Source organism: Centroberyx gerrardi, chromosome 5, assembly GCF_048128805.1.
Source record: "Centroberyx gerrardi isolate f3 chromosome 5, fCenGer3.hap1.cur.20231027, whole genome shotgun sequence".
In the NCBI taxonomy this organism is placed as follows: Eukaryota; Metazoa; Chordata; class Actinopteri; order Beryciformes; family Berycidae; genus Centroberyx; species Centroberyx gerrardi.
Genome location: NC_136001.1, coordinates 19,637,444 through 19,658,501, shown reverse-complemented (window position 1 = coordinate 19,658,501; position 21,058 = coordinate 19,637,444). Strand labels below are relative to the sequence as shown.

At 42.1% G+C, this 21,058-nt stretch overlaps 1 protein-coding gene across 1 annotated transcript; it reads left to right on the top strand.

Annotated features, from left to right (window-relative positions):
• Nucleotides 1-19,411, top strand: dstyk (dual serine/threonine and tyrosine protein kinase). Its single transcript, XM_071925872.2, has 14 exons — nucleotides 1-1,228; nucleotides 3,017-3,426; nucleotides 6,268-6,774; nucleotides 6,949-7,144; nucleotides 10,392-10,630; nucleotides 11,257-11,340; nucleotides 11,453-11,629; nucleotides 15,697-15,826; nucleotides 16,324-16,480; nucleotides 16,987-17,119; nucleotides 17,277-17,390; nucleotides 18,001-18,115; nucleotides 18,382-18,516; nucleotides 18,797-19,411. Exons 1-14 carry the CDS (start codon nucleotides 1,036-1,038, stop codon nucleotides 18,982-18,984), a joined length of 2,778 nt encoding a protein of 925 aa, XP_071781973.1. The 5' UTR covers nucleotides 1-1,035; the 3' UTR covers nucleotides 18,985-19,411.
• Nucleotides 19,412-21,058: the final 1,647 nt, after the last annotated feature.

Sequence of the window (21,058 nt, the reverse complement as noted above, 5' to 3'; positions counted from 1 at the left end):
GTTGATTCTTGTCGAGTTTCTCTTTGCAGTGATTTGATTGCTTGTCTGTATGTGATTTGGCTCGGACAGACCTCGCCCCGCATCATCACCGTCCTCCTCATCGTCATTAAAAAAAACAACAACATTCAGCTTCAATTTTGTTGACGTCGGTCGGCGGTGTTGAAGATGTCTGCTAGCTTCCTTGGGCCAGAGCCAGTTTAGGAATACATCTTCCCACGGAACCTCAAGAAAACACCAACGTTTTGTTGTGAACAGGCCGCTGTCATTCAGAGGCAACGGACTAAAGTTCGCCTCCTCTTTACATTCAGCTGTATGGCTGTAAAGCTATGTCCGGGACTGTTTACGTGAGTTGAAAGGGCATGTCTGTGTGCCAGGCCAAGGCGAGGACCGGAGATGCCTACTGGCTAGTAACGCTACTTGGACCGTAGCTAGGAAGCAGGAATCAGATTAGCACATTTGCCATAAACAAAACATTGACGTTTGACTTTTGGCATTGTTTGTTTTTCAAGGCGCTCATTTGGGTTGCAGTCAGTCACACAGTCGAGGTTAAATTAGCTAACTAGTCGAGGCAGCTAGTAGAAGATGGCTAAATAGCAGTAACATTGCTAGCTAATTGTCAAAATCTTGCCTTGAGTCAACACTAGTCTCGCGCTCAAGGCTATGGCACGATGTTAGCTGTGCTACTCAGCTTTCCATCACAACAATAAAAGCCTTAATGCCTTTATTCATTGACACTAGCGACTGTAGGGACGCTGACTGTCCAACACTAATGCTAAAGAAATCGATGGTGGGACTACGAGCGAAGGCGTTTATTTTTTAGTTGGTTATCTAACAGCCTCGCTGTATGATGGACAAACACAACGCTAACTGTTAACTAGCACGTATAGATATGACCACAGAGCAGTTGATTCATTGAATTGTCTTTGAGCATCTCTCAGCCAAGACTTAATTTGAGTGTTGTAAGAATCGGTACCTGCCTTGCAGTAGTACCCTTGCAAATCGGAGCAGGAGTCGACAGCAGTTCAACTATTGATCATGGAGGGAAGTTTACAGAAAACGACTCCTTTAGCTCGAGAGCTAACACGGATATTTAACAGCTTCAACAAGCACTCCATACAACTGAAAAAGAACCTGAAAGAGACTAATGCATTCTTCCGGGAAATAAGACAAAATTATAGCAATGCTTGTGCATCAGCCATAAGCTCGGATGCAGCTTCTCTGGAGGCAGGTAAGTTTAAGCACCTGCAACAGCAACATGTGACCATAACTGTAGTGTGTTCAGTGCACCCACAACTTGAAGTCTATTTAACAAAATCAAGACGTTCTCGAAAAAAAATTACAGCCACATCCCCGTGATTTCAAGTATTTTATATTAAAGTATCATTTGGGAAAACGAAAAATTATTTCGGGTGGTTCTCTAACAGGAAGAAGTAACAATAAGCTGCTGCTGCCAAGTGATTTCTCGTCCAACACGTCGACTGGAAAAATGTATTAATTAGGGTTGGGGAAAACGAAAGAGATTAAGGTCCTTCTCAAAAGCATGAGCAGGCTAAGTGCACCAAATATGTTGAGATTTATGCACATGAACAGTGAGAGCACCTCGCTAGTTGGCTGAAAGCCTGGGGTGTCAGGCATTCTCCTTTTATGCATTAATTGTGTGTGTGTGTGTGTGTGTGTGTGTGTGTGTGTGTGTGTGTGTGTGTGTGTCACTGAGAGGAGTTGGTTAGTTATAGTAAAAAAAAAAAATTCCTTTAGGCTTAGTACAGGTTTAGAAATTTGGCCCAGTTGTCCAGATAACTGGTAGGCCATGGAAACATTACTGTATCTTTTAGGGCCAACTTCAAAAGGATCTTACTATCCACTGTGTGATCTTGGATACCATCGTGTCACATCGTTGCATTACAACTACTTCCACAGAAGAATGTTTTAAAAAACGTTCAGTCATTGCTACATCTACTCTAACATTTCATGGGAATAGTATACCCTTTTTCACACCATACTGTTAAGGTACTTATCTCTGTGAAAATGGATTAAGCACACAGGATGACATTCCTGGTTACAGTGGTGTTATGCTGCTGAAATTGCAATGATTCACATCTACAGTGGTAGCTTAGGCTACTGAAGCTTGTATCCTGTGCAAAGAGTAGGCCAAAATATTTTTTCCAATGTTGAATGAACAATGTTAAGCCTAAGATTAGTCATAATCTATCAGAAACAGGACCATAATGCTACCTTTCATGGGTAAAGCCAAATGCATGTCATCACCTACTAACTAGATTCATCATTCAAATGTCTTGGTCAGACTTATTTGTCTGTACAAAAATGCATAATAGCACATGATGCAGTGGGATCTTAAAAGAATCCTTGATGTATAATTTAGGTAGAGGCTATACATAGATCTACAAGCACAACCTGCAAAAACTGAGGCTGTTTAGCATTGTCTATCCACTGGACGTAGGTCATGCAGTCAAATGCTCAGCACAGGTCGGTCTGAAATGTAGGCTTTAATGTATCATGTTAGGTACAGTCCAGTGGTAATGCCAGATTAGACTTAGTAAAACCTGGTGGATACGAGAGAGAAATGTGATTGGATGTTAAATGTAGAGTAGGCCATTGCGGGCCTCTGTTCTTTGTCTGTTGTATAACTGTTTTGGACTGTGACTCAGCATCATTGAGGATTATGTCTGTTACCCTCAAATAATCAGGGTGAAATGGTTCTTCTGTATGTACTCCAAGTCTCAGGGTTGGATCAGGAAATGGCGCGAGGAAAGATCTACTATCAAAATCTACTTTAATATCTCCCCCACCTCACTATCACAAGAGTGATCTATATCCTGAAAATAAGGCTCAGAGAAAGAATTCTTTAAAAGTTGATCATTACAGGAGCGAGTAGGGTTGCTTAAGACTATCTGTTAGAGTGGTAGAGCATCTTTAGTTGTAATACCTAGATAACTGTGTTCTGTTCCCAATCCACTGTTCAACATATCACTGTTTTTCTCCTGTCTGTTTCCCCTAGGCCAGCTCAGCTGCATCTCTTTCCCCAGCCATGAGGAAGAGTTCCTGCGCAACACCGTGGGCGCTGCCCCTTACATCCTGGTGCTGGGCCAGGACTGTGCTGCCCGCTACCAGCTGCTCAATTGCCTTCTGGGGGAGAGACTGCTACCACTGGGCCCCGAGGCTGGGGAGGCTTGTGAAGGGGTCCAGGGCACTGTCTGTAAGAGGAGGAAGTTGTGTTTCACCCATGGGAGACAGACGCGGCTCAGCCTGGCGCTGCCTGGCCAGTATGAGCTGGTACACCAGCTGGCGGCGAACTGCGGCCGCTGGGACACGGTGCCCCGGGAAGACCTGGAGATCCACGAGGAGTGTGAGGACCCAGCCCACAGGCTAGCAGAGCTGGAGATTACCCTGCACCACTCACTGCTACAGGTAGGCTTCAAATATATAGCCCAGGCCAGTAGAGAGGGCATCTCTACGAGTTGAAGTGGAGTATTAGGGGGTTTCAGTCATTACAATTCTAATTAGAGCAATGGAAGGAGATGGGCACTCTCACAATGGCCTACTGACAGAGGGAATAACTGAAAGCATTTTGGTAATTATTTTGTCTCCATATACACAGGCTTAGTCACTGTATCTGGTAACCTTTTGTTTGCTGCAATTGTTAAAGTAACCAGTATGATACAGCCTACCTTAAGAGAAGAACAGCCTAGTTCAGGTAGAACTGAAGTCTCTCACTGTGCGTGCTGCATTTTGTCCCCCATTTTTGAGCATGTAAGTGAATATCTCTTAGCTGGATTAGACTAATTGACGTTATAATACTGTAAGTTTTATTTTCTGTGAGATGTTTATTTTCCTGTAGTACTTGACGAAGATTGATTTTTTTTTTTTCATCATTGTCTCTGGCTAGAACTAGCCTGTTGCGCTCACACATGGCTTAGCTGGCATACAGATTACTGACCAGAGCTGATTATTTCCTGTGTTTTTCAGTCTTCTGTTTGCCTGATTGGTTGTACTGTTTGGGAATACAGTGTCGTTGCAGTTGCTTTTCTCCTGTTCAGGTTTCAAGAACAGATCCACAGGTTACTGTTGATGTTGTATGGAATAAGGAAGACCTGTTGTACGCATAGTGGTATAGTCATGCTGGACTTCAGCCAGAGGGACCTGATGATCACACAATCTTGTGGGGTTGATTGATTTGCCATGGTGTATGGGATTGTAGTCATTCCTTGTCATGTGTGAAATGGGGAAATTTGTGCCTAATCCTTTAGACCCAGGCCTCAAGCGAGCATCAGACAGCCCCAGAAACTAGGCCTAGCATTGCTTCAAGGCTGCCCACCCGCTCAACCCCCTTACGTAATGGCACTGGTCTGGTGCGATTCACATGACTAGGCCATGGAGAAAAAATCCCAAACCCTTTGCTACGATGAAGTTGCCATGGTTACAACTGAATCCCGGGATACTGTTTGTTCATGTCGTCTAAAGACATTTTTTATTTAAGGAGTTTTTTTTTTTTTTTCAATGTTTTCTAAAGCCCCAAACTGGGACTTTGAATGAGCTGTGCTGATGGAAAGGAGCTTTTCACAGCTTTTAGATCAACTGTTATAACTCAAAATGTACTATCTGTAATATTTACAAACAATATAAACATAAACTTTGATTGCATCTTCAGAATCATCACATTTCTGTGAGCCCTTGTGTCAGGCACCTAGTCAATATGTTAAGAATGAACAATTCTCTTCAATCTTGTTTTGACTTGTTTTGACTTTCTGTGGCAGGCAAGCCTTTTGTTTACATTTGTGTCAAGCTTTGGACCGTATATAGCTGAGTTATTGTTTGGAAGACATAAACTAGTACATATCCTATATAATGGAGATTCAATACAGAATGACCAGTGTGGTCTTGAATCTATTGTCTTTGCAGATTATTGGCTGTGCTTGATGAAAATTAGGCCTATGTCTTATTTTAATTAGTTATGTAATTTGCATTTGATTTCAACAGGTGTGAATTGTTTGAAAATTCTGATTGCTATCAGCCAGTAAACATAGGTTTATATTTAATCTCTTACAAACTACAGCAGTATGCGTTTCTGGGTTTGGTTTCTGGTGAATGAACAGAGATTTACATGTTTACTTGCGGGTAAATGAAGTCAGAGAACCTCTCTGCTCACTGCGGTATTCACACAACCCTGTCATAATCACAGTACCCTGCTTTGGAGGCCCAGAGGTAAGAACCAACTTGCTAATTAGCCTTCTCTTCGTCCCAGAGTTTGCCCATGCTTCCTACCTCAACTTAGGCACACAGTAACACAGAGGACATAAGGGGTGGTAACCTATCGCCACATTTCTAAAATGCTTTTGAGCTGCATAATCTAGCACGATTGTTCATTGCCAGTGCTCCCTGAGTTCACGTAAGACATCCTGCTTATTAACAAAGGGTTGAGATATTAACAAACACCCTTTAAAATGTGCTATCAAAAGAAAATTCCAGTTTCTTTCATGGCTATTTGTCTGCCTGGTTGCGTGTTACTTTTACATTTGTGACTAGGTGGGACGGTGGCAATGACACTAGAAAAGATTGACACATGGGAAACAAAATAACTTCAAAATAGCCTAGTGGTACTCTATTGAAAAGTTGCTGTTGGAAATTGACTGTATTAAGGCAATTCAAACATTGTATTTATTTTGATTGGTTGTGAACAAATGTTTGCAGGCTATCTTTGTTCCAAAGAGACTGCTCAGTTGGTCTCGCCTCTTGTTTCTTGGAGACAGGACTGACTGTCTCCTTTGTGTGGCTGTTAGTCATTTATGCCTCTCTTTTCTCTGCCCCCCCTCAATGTCTCCCTTTCATGCTCTCTCCAATTCTATTTTTGTTAATGTTGTAATTTATCAAAGGTTAAGCAAATCTTTTTACTTGTCATTTTTCTGCCCTGCCATAGACATTCCCAAGACCACCATACATGTTTGTGTGTCACTATGTGTTCAGAAATAGAACTAGCATGTGATCTGTGAGGCTAGAAAATGTTTTGCTCCTGCAACGGAATCCCTTTTAACATCTTTTATCGTAAATGTGGTTGAAAACTGTGCTCCGATTATCTGGGACACTATATAGCCCAGAAGTTATGGTTTTATTCTTAAGGCCTGGTCCCCTGCATCCCCTGCATGAGGTCGAGAAATGTATAGAAACATATTCTCTAATGATAACCTTCATAGAAACAGGTTAACTTGAAAGGAAAATAACATTGTCTGTGGTTTTTTTGTGGTTCCTCATCAGGAAGCCAAGATCATGGTGGTGCCTTGTCCAAGTGTCCAGCCCATAGAGGAGGCCCTGGAAGACTGCACTCGTAGTGTGATCCCAATCATACTCTACGCCCTCAACCAGGACTCTCTCAGTGCGGAGCAGGTGGCTGAACTCCAGAAGGTCAAAGAGATGCTCTCCTTTCCAATCTGCTTTGTCCGTATCCCTGCCACCATCCCAGAAGCCTCCCCAGAGCCCGGCCGCCGTGCGGAGAAAGAGAAAGAGAGGGAGAAGAGCGCCCTCCATAAGCAGCTGCTCTCCCTTGGCTTCCTAAGTAGCCCGGTAGGGAACTGCTCCTGCGGTGCCCCCTCACAGATGCCCAGCCCGGGTGCGAAGCCCCAGAGCGTGCTGGGGGAGGCCTTTGAAAGACTGCACCGGTTGCTGGTGCCCTTTGCTCGCCAGGTGCTTCATAACCAGCAGGTGGAGGCTGCCAACCTTCTCAATGGGATACATTGTCGCTGTCTAGATCTTTTCATCAACCAGGTCAGAGGATGATGCCTCTTAATACTGTCTCATCTGTCTGTCTATGTTTATTTTTCCACTTCAACCTCATGTGGCAAATGTTAATACTGTTGCATGAACTGCTTCAGCTCAGTCTCCCGCCCCAACTGAAAAGACTGACAGACCATTTGTCCTTCCTGCTCCGTCTCCCTGCAGGCTTTTGACATGCAGAGGGACCTGCAGATAACGCCCCGCAGGCTGGAGTACACCCGGGAGAAAGAGGGTGAGCTGTTCACCTCCCTTATGGCCATTGCCAACCGCAAACAGGAGGAGATGAAGGAGATGATCGTGGAGACGCTCAGCAGCATGAAAGAGCAGTTGCTGGAGGATGCTGCCAACCTGGAGTTTACAGGTGAGCGTAAGAAAGCGCAGGTAGATGCTACCTAAAAGCAACAAAAACATAAGCAGGAAAGTATAAGCAAAACTGATGTCTTGCTACATGTCTTTGCATAGAAATAATGAGAGGTTGATAAATGGGTCATGCATTGAGTGAGGTAATGTTGCCACAGCCTTTTGCCTCTAAGCAAGACATTGTTCTGTAGCTGACCCTGTGTTTTGACCTCCCTGTGGAGAGGGGCTGGGGAAAAGAGACTTTCAATATGTGGATCAATAAAAGTACCACATTATTATTATTATACTGTGCTGTCTGTGTACTTCTAACTTATCAGTTTTCTTAGTCATGGCATAGTAAATACTAACCAATAACTGATGTGTTTCCAAAGTTGTGATTTTAATTGATGGCGGAGAGTGGACTCATTTTGACCATGTCAGTAGTTCGTTATTATTTGCTCCCTCACCAATGTGAGTCATTTCCTTTAAGTTAAGCTTACTGTTGAGATTTCCTGGGTGAACTCCCAGTATTCAGTAAGAGTGATTTTTAATTTTTAATTTTTTGATGTACATGTGGTTTGCAGCTTTTCTGATCAGTAATTAATCAATTAATTAGTTAACAGAAATCTCTGTGGGAGCGTTTTCTGCTGCTTTGTCTTTAACGTTTTTTTTTTAGCACTCTAGATTAGGACAATACATTCCTTTACTCAATTGGGACTGCCCAGCAAAGTTTTGTGCCTATTCCACATGCTTCAAATTATGACAGATCAAAAATAAACTAGCATGCTGTGATTCTGTCATTATTGTTTTTATGCCTCCGCGCCGGCGACAGCCGTGGCCGGAGGCATTATGTTTTCGGGTTGTCCATCCGTCCGTCCGTCCCATTCTCGTGACCGTGATATCTCAGGAACGCCTTGAGGGAATTTCTTCAAATTTGGCACAAACGTCCACTTGGACTCAAGGATGAACGGATTAGATTTTGGTGGTCAAAGGTCAAAGGTCAAGGTCACTGTGACTTCACGTCCGTCCCATTCTCATGACCGCGATATCTCAGGAACGCCTGGAGGGAATATGATTACATTTGGCACAAACGTCCACTTGGACTCCAGGATGAACTGATTAGAATTTGGTGGTCAAAGGTCAGGGTCACTGTGACCTCACAAAAGACGTTTTTGGCTATAACTCAAGAATTCATACGCTAATTATGACAAAATTGTTTTTGCTGATATTGAGCTTCAGGTGATTGTTGTTGCACCATGTGACGAAGCTCTCTATCAGTCCTCTGTACTCCTCTGTAAAAATAGTCTCTAAGTGAAGACAGCATGTTTCTCACTGGAAATTATTCACTGGAATCATACATGTCAATATAGTGATAACTTGCATTTCGCCAAAAAATACACTTAATACCTTGTATTAAATTCCTTCAAAGTCTTCACTACATATATTTTATGAGTCTGGACAGACATGGATGTAAACTGCAACTTGACTTGTTGGCGGAGGCATACAACCGCGAGGCGGTTATTTCTAGTTTTTTTTCGTTTCTTTGTTGAAACACTGTATCAGTGACAGCTTCTTTCTTACTGGCCACAAAGTCATTTGTGACTCTGGCGCTATAGTGGGTTTGGACCCACGCCAGAAGTGGAATAGTAAAAGCCTTGTTGCTCTCTACTATTTACTGATGTATACTGTGAAAAAGTTAGGTTTTACTCTGGACAAAAGACACAGTCACAGTATGAAGAGTTTATTCCAAATTAGATAATCCACTTTTTCCAAAAAGTACTATCAACTCTTACAAAATGATTTTTGCCATTAAAAAAACAAAACAAATTGTGGTTCTTTTTAAAGTCTAATAAGTACATCAAGTCATTTGGTTGACAAAATGATAGTAATTCTACAGGCTGGATTCTCTATTCTTCAGAGATACTGAGTTGTGAACTTGAGGTAATGACTTTTTCCTCAAAATGGACAAATAGGCCTGTACTCATGAAACTCAGCGGTAACAGCGTTGTGCAGCGCTGAAAATCTGCGGTGCGGTAATTGGAGTTGATTCATAAAGTTACCGAGGCTGTCGCAGCTGCTGTGGAGACACTTTACCGGGCGGTGGTGCTAAAACCGTGTAAGCTGTAAAACTGAGGCGGTATTCCCGTTTATGAATATGTTGTTAATCCTGTCGGTGAGTTTTATGAATAGCCCCCATTGCGTTTTTGAACTGTTAATTTTAATATTTTATTGGTTGAGTCTTTGAAGTCGACAAATGTGATTTGCCTTTTATAGACCCTAGTGACCTTAATTAAGTAGTTTCAATAATGACCACATTATTCAATAATGACCAAATGTGTGTCATTTTTTTTTTCTCCCATCTGAAAGTTAATGGGAAGGGATGTCCTCTATTAATTATGTCCTTATTTGTCCCCATTACAGAAGATAGCTGACTCGTGGCTCCCAGGCTGCAGCCTATTCAGCCAATTTCCATTTTAGCCTTTCTCTTGTAGCTTTGTGATGCAGCTGATGCATATTTCTCTGAGGGAGAGGGCACAGACAGCTGACTTGTCTCCTCCTGCCAGGGTTTACTGTGCTGTGGCCTGTGTAACTCAAAGCCAGTGTCTCCACTGTCTTTAGACCCGAGCCAAATCGTGATTGTCATTTGTTTCACTCATTCTCTTACTCAAATGCTGAACCTAAATGTTGATTTAAGTGTGTGAGAGGTGCCTGTTATTTTCAAATCCCCATGATCTTTGGCTAGCTGCCTAATCAATGGAGATGCAAACCAAACCATACCATGCCATGATTAGCCCCAGCCAGACTGAACAGAGCGCATGGTGACAAAGCAAGAGACTTAGCAGAATCCACCACAGTGTTTACTTTGTGTGCCAGCAACAAGAGCACCAGGTGTGAATGAGACACCGTGCCAAATGGACACACAATGTCTTTTCATACTCCAGTCATGTGTATTGTATTCTCATAGTTCAAGAAGAACCTCAACTGTATGGAAGGAAGTTCTATCGCCAAGTCTCTTCTCTTAAAGATTACATCCTTATTTTAACTTCTGTAACCTGTCTCTTGATGCAGTCATGACATGATAAAATACAAATGCTCTGGTTGTGAAATGCCACTTTGTTCCTATGCATCATTGCATCTTTATGTGAAACTCTTAAGTGATTATCTCTTTCTAAGGTCCCTTAACATTACCGCACTAGGGCTTCATTGTGCTAACTAGGATTTTATAGTTTCATGAACTTGACAAACTCTTTATTTTCTCTCAACCACAGACATCATTGTGACAACTAATGGAGAGCCTGTTACCTCAAAAGAGATCAAATCTTGCATCCATCAGATCCAGGAGCTGATTGTGGTTGGTTTGAACCAGGCAGTGGCAAATAAGCTGATCAGCTCTGTGGACTATTTGAGGGAGAGCTTCGTAGGAACCCTGGAGCGATGTCTCAACAGTCTGGAGAAGTCTCACATCGACTCATCTGTCCACAATATTACTTCCAATCACCTCAAACAGGTGGGCTGTGGTCTGTGACAAAGTTAAATTAAGTTAAATTCTTACCATATCCAGTATGCCTGGAAAGGAGTGCACAGATGCTTAAATGTGAGCGATGTTATCATATTTCTTACCTCCTGTTAAAAGTCTTGCATTCTAATCAAGCTGGAGACAGGAGAGAGGCTTGACTGTGGCAGCAACAGTAGCAATCAGATTGTAGATGTTGGGAGGGCGTAATAAAGCCATTTCAGTTATATGGCATGTTACACTCTACTAAAATGAACAAACAAACAATAAACAAAACATACAAGTGGTAGCTAACAGAAGGCTGCTGGAGAACCAAACCAAGGCAAACAGAAGAGGTCAAAATGGTTTCTGAAAGACACACACAGGGTGCCCACTGATTTCTGTCCACAACAGACAACCAGAAAAACAAACACGGATTTTCCATCAGAAACCATTCAACTAATACTAGTGACAATTGAGTCGCTGGTCAAGAGGCCTCTGTCAAATCCACTAGGCTTCAATACGGAGCAATAACCTGATTGCAAGCAAATTTCAGAAACCCATAAAAGGACATACAGTATTATAGTACCTCAGGCTGTTGGTTTTCCCACATGTTTTCTCCTTTTTCTCCTCTGCCTCAGATATTAAACGCCGCCTATCATGTGGAAGTGACCTTTCATTCGGGATCCTCTGTCACACGACTAGTCTGGGAGCAAATCAAACAGGTCAGTATCACACAGATCCAGCCACAGCAGTTTCAAAATGCATGATAAACGGTGACTTCAGAAATGGTGTTCTTTAAATTCCTTGTCATCTTCTTCTCCGTCTCTCACCTAGATAATCCAGAGGATAACGTTTGTGAACCCTCCGGCCATCACTCCAGAGTGGAAGCGGAAGGTGGCTCAAGATGCCATAGAAAGCCTCAGTGCTGCCAAACTGGCCAGGAGCATCTGCGCCCAGTTCAGAACGCGCCTCAACAGCTCCCATGACGCCTTCGCAGCATCCCTGCGCCAGGTTAACTTCCTCCGTTCTCTCAACGTCTTCCCTATGAGACAGTGCAGTTCATTGTTTCCCCTTTGCTTTCATTCCTCCTCTGTCGCAATGCCTTGCACATTGGTACGCCTGCAGTATTATGCCTTCTTGCATCTATACCACTGAAAGTGAGTTAAGCTCTACCCCTATCATGAATATGGTAATGCCATTCGAAACATAATTTAAAGGAAAATGGTCAGTGAGTGGCAGAATCTCTCACTGATGGTTTCCATATTGATGAGAGCAACTGCAGAAATTTCAAAGCAATTATCAGTGCAAATTAACCTTTTGATTTTTTTGCTTTAATTTGAATTTTAAAGTCACCTGTACAGAATGCCATCATGTAAGGAAAACCACCAGTGTATGTTAGAGCCAGCTGTAAGCTCCTCTAAAGTTTTGCCACAGACATGTAGTGAGTTAATGTTAAACTGCAGTCATACCCACCACTAGGTTGTCAAGCCAGCTAATTAGTCAGATAACTGTCATAATATCTATTTTCTCATACACATTGCTCTGCCAGTGAGGACTTTTCCAGGGAATTTACCTCAATGCCCCCATTACAAAAAATCCCAGCAGAAGCCTTGATTGATTTAGAAAAAATCCTGATTGAATGAGTGTGACATTAACTAACTAACCTGTCCAGACTGACAGGTTATTGTGAATTCCCTATCAGATTCACCAGAACTGTTGAGAAGCCTTTGCACCTCTCAGTGACTAGAGCAGACACTCCGGACCGGCAACAATGAAATAAGAGCACTGATATTAAACATATTAATCGTTGAAAACGTCTTTATACCTTTCTGAATCTACTTTCAAACGACATGCATGACATTTGTTAATAAACTTGAGTTGTATGATAACTGTATAATATCTTTAATGACAGCTCTTATTTGGGATCATTCAGCTCCCTGACAGCAGGCACTCCATGGCAGCATGGGTTAGGAATTTATTTTTCTTGACTTGACATGCTTCTCCTTTCAAACCCAGTATCCAAATAGCTGTGACTCCTCCTTACAATCCACCACAAAGCAGTTTCAGTCAAATTGCTGTGATAATAATCCTCACATGACAGACAATGTGATTCACATCACTTGCTACATTTCTCACTAATTCTCCAGTCTTAATGCAGTTATAAAAATACATGGAATAATTGGGTGACAACGTGACAAAGGGGGTGATCTGGCATGATGCTTTGTAGTTATGGCTGGGTGGGATTGCTGATGGAGGGAATATTCTCATTTCAGTTTGTTTTGCAATTCTAAAAGGATATAGAGAGTTTTATCTATATAGAAGAACAACCTGCAGCATGACAGAAGTAAAATGCCAGCGTGTGTTTGTCATCCTCAGTCAATAATTTAAATATACAAAGTTGCCTGATGATGCAAATATTAAGTAAACGTACTTTTGTGCCACACAAATAAACAACGTCATAAAATTCATAATCAGAGGAAGGGCTATAATCACATCAGAGTCACTGACATCCACAAAGGCTTTTTCAAGGGTTTTAAAGCCTCTCTATGATTAGCTACTAAATTACAATCAGCAGGCCTTGAATACGCTAGTCATCTGATTGTAATGCAAGGAAATGACTCTATGAGCAGTCGATGTGCCGAACACTAGAACACATTGATTATTAGTTCATTCCTTTTGATTCTTTGTGTGTTGCACTGCTTGTTTACACACACACTAGTTTAAGTTTTAGCTTTATTTGCCCCCATGGGCAATTGGTTTTGCAGCAGGTATTAAACGGTAACGTTAAAGACTGATAGTCACAACAAACAGTCAGTTTCTAATGCAATGCGTTGATGCAGAGTTTCAGGCAAGAAACGTATGACACATTTTTGTGATCACCATCATGATATCATGATCAACAAACAGTCATGGCCCTCCTCTTCCCTCCACCAGCTTTTAGGAAGCCTAAGGCAGTAGGGATAAATTAGTTTTTGTAACCGTTTCTTGGCAGTAGTGAGACTGAACAGCTGAGCAGAGAGCAGCACATCAACCACAGATTGTGATGGATGGGTACAGTCAGAGATAATGCCATTTGCTTTGTCTACCACCCACCTGTTGCATATGGCACTGAGGCTACTGAGCTGTACTGCTATCTAATGGGCCACCTTCACAGTCTTCACTAGAGCGCTCTCTCTGAAGCCAATATTATTATTATATCAACAAATAATTGGAAAAGTCAGTACTGAATCAATATAAGCTCTATAACAAGGAGACATTTTCCGCACAGCATTTCTGTGTTGCAATCAAATTTCAATCTATTGTCAATCATGTTGCCCAAGTACTTGTAATTAATTACAGTATCTACCACCTGACTCTTAATGATAGTACTCTGAGAGATGACATTAGACACCTGAACCACATTTTTTTAGTTTTGGATGCATTCAGTTGTAGAAAAGCACTGTCGCACCAGTGTACAAAATCACTGACTACAGGACCATGGCAAGTTTCATCAACCTAAAGTAGACTAACTACTAGTCGTGAGTAAACTTTACATTATGTCTGTTCTCATGCTGGCTTTGACCCTCATCTGTATACTGAATAAACAGTATAGTGGAGTGGAGAGAGGACACGACCCTGGGGAGAGCCAGTACATGAAAACAGCTCCCCAGATAGACATCCGTTTACCCTCACCCTCTGGCTGCTGTTGGTCTAAAAAAAGTCCAGGATCTAGCCCACAACTAGAGTAAAGTACTAAAGTTACAGTTAGAGTCTTTCTACTATAGATGGGGTTGAATGTTATTAACAGCCGATGACAAATAAACAACAAGAACCCTGCCATGGTTTTTGCTGTCCTCCAGGTGTTTTGAATATAAGATCAAGTAGGATGACTGTTTGATACGTGACTGGTCCCAGCACGTATCAAACAACATACGTGACTGGTCCCAGCACGTATCAAACAACATAACGTGACTGGTCCCAGCACTTATCAAACAACATAACGTGACTGGTCCCAGCACGTATCAAACAACATACGTGACTGGTCCCAGCACGTATCAAACAACATACGTGACTGGTCCCAGCAGAGTTTGATATGTGACTGGTTAGGGCTACTGCTGGCCATGGTTAGAGGATGACGGAGTTGGTGAACAGAAATGAGAAAACTCAAAGGAGGGAGACAGGACACCAGAAGATCAATTTACCCAGTTGTGGTATGTTTACTGAAGGAATCAGATGTGGTTGTTGTAAGACGCACACAGGGGATCCTTCAGTAACACAGGCTGTACATTTGAAAGGCAATCATGGCTGGACTGAGAACAAACAGTGGAGTGGCCATGTCCTCCAGGTCTAGTGGTGAGCAGGAGTTAGGATGACTTGGGCCTAGTAGTTAGGATGTGGGGAGCCTCCCTCTTAAAGAGCCAGGGCACTCTGCTGAGTTGGCCTTTTGGGGAGCCTTTTCACAATGACAGTAGCGTCTTGTGGCTCTATAGGCAAACTGACACGGGGCAAGGAGATGCTCTGTTTTGGCCAGGAGCTCTATGTTATTTCATCTCTCAAATGACTTTACTATCATCACTAAAGAGGTCAAGGACAGCTAGCCTGTAGCCACTGAGAACCTTAGGGTGGCTGTTCTTGGCAACAGGCACCACAGAGTGCTGTTTCCATAGCGATGGCCCCCTCTTTTGTATAAGTGACCAATGGAAGATGAGACAAAGAGGACATAATTAGATACAACAGTATGGACCAGGACCATACATCCCTGTCTGTGTGCCTCTTTCAGGATGTGTTGATGCATTTAACGAGTTTCATTCACAAATGAGATCTCGACCATTTAAAAAAAGAAAAAAAAAGAAAAAGTGACATCCACTTTTACAAAATGACTGTTTACATACAAAGAAAGCACATTGTGGGTTACTGTGAAAGTTATACGTCATCTTAAGACTTTTGCTTACAAAACAGTTGTGTGAGCAAAATTTTAGTGTAGTGGATACAAAGCATTTTATAAAGAAACCTTTCATTTAGTAGCTGCTCACAGTTCTTAATACTAAGCCATGGGAGGTTTATGATGTGTTTTTTTTCTTTTGTGTGGGAATTTCCAGCTGGAGGAAGGCCACACAGGGCGGCTGGAGCGCACTGAGGACCTGTGGCTACGTGTGAGGAAGGACCACGCCCCTCGCCTGGCCCGCCTGTCTCTAGAGAGCCGCTCCCTCAGGGATGTGCTGCTGCATGGTGAGTCACCACCGAATTCTCTCGCAGTTCACACACACACACACACACACACACACACACACACACACACACACACACACAGAGAGAGACAGAGCTGAACTCACAGAGCCTACTCACACCCTGTAGAAAGAGGTGCATATTTTACAGCACACTAATCTTATTCGACTCAGTACACATTAACTCTGTATGGTATGTTGTCTGCGCATATTTTTTTTATGCATGCCAGGTAATAGAATAAAATATCAAGAATCTAAATAAAAAATACCTTTTTTAAACTCTAGTAATTGTAGTATTCTTGTGTGCAGGCATTTGTGACATCATTAAGTAAATCAAGATTAGGGAGCGAGTTAATAAATCAGGACTGCGTCACAGTGTCAAACCTCCCCTAGCCGATGTACAACGTAAAGTGACAACTTGATCCTTTTTTTAACATTGCAACCTTTGTTCAAACATAAACTCTCACTTGGAGTAAAACGAACTGCATTGTATTCTGACAGGCAAGCCCAAGCTTGGGCGAGAGCTGGGCCGGGGCCAATATGGAGTGGTGTACTTGTGTGACAGTTGGGGAGGACGTTACCCCTGCGCCTTAAAATCTGTGGTGCCGCCCGACGATAAACACTGGAATGACCTGGCTCTGGAGTTTCACTATACAAGGTGAGCCAATGAGTAGTAAGGAGTTAGAAACCGCACACAGAGGGCTAAAGACAATATAAAGACGGCTGCTTTGGTATGATCTCAGCCACAACCCAGTGTCTGAAGTGTTTCTCGGTGGTTAGTTATTTGAAGGCATTGCACCAAACTGCCCCAGGTAACATGCAAACAAGTCTGCATGTTAAAAGTCATTGGACACGACAGTTGACTTCATATCTGGCCCAACCACGCCCTGCTTCTAAAATACATTTTGTTTTGACTGTTCAGGCCTTGAGGCTATTTTATGCACCATCAGCACATTAATTCTGACGTGTCACAGTGTTATTAATGCTTGGCTATTTCAACAGTCAATCTGAGGAATGCAGAACTTGCCGTTCTTAGTAAAGCTGTGACAGGGCTGCCCTCGTGTGGACACCTCAACAAGGCTTTCAGTTCAGTATTTTGTTTTCTGGTCATATGACTAAAATATTTTATTCTCCCCCCCTCTCCTTCTGGGTGTTTTGGCTCAGGTCCCTTCCTAAGCATGCACGCCTGGTGGACCTGCACGGCTCTGTGATTGATCATACCTATGGAGGCGGTTCCAGCATTGCTGTGCTGCTTATTATGGAGCGACTGCACAGAGATCTCTACACAGGCTTGAAGGTGACTTAATATTGCAGTGCGTGAAAAAGGAGATGTATCATTGGTTTATTTGAAGGGCAACGCACACTTCCATCTTGCTCCCTGTCTCCAGTTTTGTCTTTCTCTTCTTGTCCGTCTCCCCTGTGTCTTATGTGTCATCCCGGTCTGTCTCTCCCAGGCTGGTTTATCACTGAGGGAGAGACTTCAGATTGCGCTGGATGTGGTGGAGGGAATCCGCTTCTTGCACAGTCAGGGCCTCTTGCACAGAGACATCAAACTAAAGAACGTTCTGGTAAGTGCAGGCCGACTTACTGGTTCAGCAAACTGTAGACTTTTTATTTTGCATTGCATCATGCATCACATTGATGTGGAAAAATAAATGCATCAATCTGTAAGTTTAGAATTGATTAGAATAGGTCACATTTAGATCACATTTGGAAATGAATGTATGTGTTTTATTCTATGTATTGGTGTTGCATAGTTTACAGATTCTTATGTAGTCCCTCTACCTTCGTTTGAAAACTGCTGTGCTCAGCGTTTTTCAGAAGTGGTAGCTCTATCGCAGCAGTTAATGTTTTATATCATTAAATTGCATAAAAACACAACAATCTCAAATATACATCATTTTAGAAACTGATTTTTATACACACATTTTTATACACCAAAAAATGATATTCCAGACAGACTTAGAAGATGATTTGGTATTTTCTCTGATTGGGATCAAAGACAGTGTCATAAAAACCAATGCTTTACTTCTGTTGGAACGGCCATGTTTTAGTTCCTGTAACATCTAACTATAAAAAAAATGCAGATGACTAACTGATTGTTTCTTTCATTGCTGGCCAAACAAACACTCCTTTCTCTCCTTATCTCCTGTCTGCTGTCCCTCGTCCCTCCCCCAGTTGGACAAACAGAATCGGGCCAAGATCACAGACCTGGGCTTCTGTAAACCGGAGGCCATGATGTCGGGCAGCATCGTTGGGACGCCCATCCACATGGCCCCGGAGCTGTTTACAGGTACGATAACAGAGCCGCCCATCACACTGTCAAAGAATTGCATCACGAGGCAGCTCTCGTGACAGAGCTTCAAAGAGCTTGTTTGGAGCCGCCAGTGGCTCATAAAAATCTGTCATGTCACGTCCTTTCTGTCTTATTCTGTATATACTGAGCAGTACAACACCGTCACATGACCTGTTCTTGTATACATAATGTTATCAGCACAGCAGAGAAATGTTATATATCAGTGTCTCAAGTTTTGCTCTCAAATGTGATCCTTCTCCCAGGAAAGTATGATAACTCTGTTGACGTCTACGCCTTTGGGATCCTTTTCTGGTACCTCTGCACCGGTTCAGTAAAACTCCCAGAAGCCTTTGAGAAATGCTCCAGCAAGGACCAGCTCTGGAACAACGTTAAAAAAGGTGAACTACAGTAGCTGCTGTTGTCTCTAAGAAATAAGTGCTGAACCACCGCGTCAGACATAACCTAGCTGATGTAGAATGCAAATAAATAAAAAAAAAACCTGATCTAAGAAAACCTAATCCTAATTTAACTTGCCAGTCTTTGTTAAGAATGAAGCCTTCATGTTCAGTGTTTGTGCACACTCTGTTGTCTGTGTGTCTTTGGGGTCTGTTGCCATATGTTTCTGTTTGTTGGCTGAATGGGCTGCCAGAGACTCACTTGAGCCCGTGTTGTGTCCAGGTGCCAGGCCGGAGCGGTTGCCCGGCTTCGACGAGGAATGTTGGCAGCTGATGGAGGCCTGCTGGAACGGAGACCCTTCCCAGAGGCCCCTGCTCGGTATTGTGGAGCCCAGCCTGCAAAGCATCATGGTGCGGCTCTGCAACTGCGGCTCGGATCAGAAGAGCAGCAGCCTTGAGGACTCGAACTGAAACACTCCAGACGACATAGCGCACATTTGCTAAGGATTCTGATCAGAAAAGTATTTTTGTTGTATTTATGAAAAACGGAGCTGAACAGAGTATTTCTGAAGACCTAGAACAGGTGACCAATAAATTATGACCGAGATGTTCTTCGTGTTCAGTTGTTAGATTTACATTATTTATGAGGAGTTGATACAGAAGAAGCAAGTTCACAAATATGTATGTTTTATTTGTTTGTGCTTTGTGTATTTGTATACAAACTCTAGCCAACAATATGCTTTTCTCTCAGCTGGCATGCTAATTGCTACTTGGTCATAGAATTGTTACTAGATGTAAAATGTTTTAAAAGTAGTCCATCCCCAGTATTATGAAAATATATATATATATAAAAAAAAGATTAATTTTAGACTGTATTTAAACTGAACATATCTCTGCATCTATACAAGTACATCTTTTTTTAATAAAAATGATTTGTTAAAACTAAAAATTGTAGATTTTTTCTACAATTATTTCTAATTCTGTAATTGAAGATTTTGTCTGAGGCGAGATAGTTCAATAGTATTCTAGAACTCATTTATTAGCTCTAGTTATTTATTTATCCACGTTAACTCATCCATCAAAATGATTTTGCTGCTGCTCAGATAGTAGATAGAAGTTTGCTTCTACTGTAGCACCTTCCTAATCTTCTGAGAGAAGCGTTTGAATAAATCTTGGTCCCATGTATCACTTGGAGCTCTGAGGATGAGGATGATGAAGAGTATGAAGATGATGAAGATGCAGGAACACAGGTGAACATTTTTCACTCCAGCCCATCTCAGAACACTTTAAGGCGACTTATTTCAAGACTTGTGTTTAAATGTGCTGTCTCTTCATGTTCAGGCAGCAGCAGCAGCAGCACTAGCGCCATCTGGTGAGTGTTTTTTGAGGTGCCTCATCCCTCTTTCTTTGGCTCATAGCTGCCTATACTGCAAAACCAGTGTGAGCCTACTTCTTCATGATCCTAAACACCCGACTACTGCATCTGAATGGTTTCAGTCACAAACACTATACAGCCTATCCAATTTTCATCAGAATTTGAAAAATACAACCCTCTAAAATGTTGCCCATGTAACCAAAGATATTAAATTCTTTAATAACTACAGTAATAGTTCATATTAGTTTTGCCATAAAATCAGCAACCAAGGGGTGCCATATGTTTCAAAAGGTGGATAATTTATTTTAGATGTGTGGCAGTATTCCTTCAGGGAAAAAGCAGCAACAGTTGCAGTACTTTACCAGAGTACAGTTGTGCCAGAATATATTTTCAACTTTGGTAACATTCCTTCCACAGATCCCCTTAACCACGGTGTGTATGATTGAGAAGGAAGCTCTACAAATACTAGAAAATACTTTAAAAGGTAACTCTTTGAAATGTATTCTTGGATGAATATCTATACCTCATCCTTTCTGCATCTCAACAAACTACAGAGGATGTTTTGGTCATATTTTCAATGTGGGTTTAAGAAAATTTTGCTGAATTCAAAAATGATGAACTAATCATTCTCACCTATGTCACCTTTAACTTATTTCACTTCAACAGCTGTAAGAATTTGTACTTTAGATGTGAGGGTAGTTAATTATTTAAAGAGCTTTATTCTGCTCATACCTAAACTGTAATGATAAACTTGATGACTTGGTCCCACCTCTGAAACCCTCTATGTTCTCTACAGGAATAATGGTAATTCAGATCTTATTATAGACCAAAACACTGAACACAGCCTAGAACTTTTGACCTCTCAATGCTCATTTTTCCTTCCTGTAGATTACAAGTCCACGTTTGGTCCCAATCACGCTTTAACTAAGGATGTCCAGGAGCATTTGACAAGCTCAGAGCCCAGTTGTCTGCAAGAGTCAACAGCCAGACGGGAGACAGAGGCTTTCTGGGGACGGCCCCTGTTGTCTCTCCGAAACGGAGTAGTAGCAATAAACAAAACACACTTTTGCTTGGTGGTGATGTTTTCATGTCCTGGTGGTAACGTAGCCTCAGTGAGCTGTAGCAAGGAGGGATTTGATGCATCATTTCACCTAACTGTATTCTGTTTAA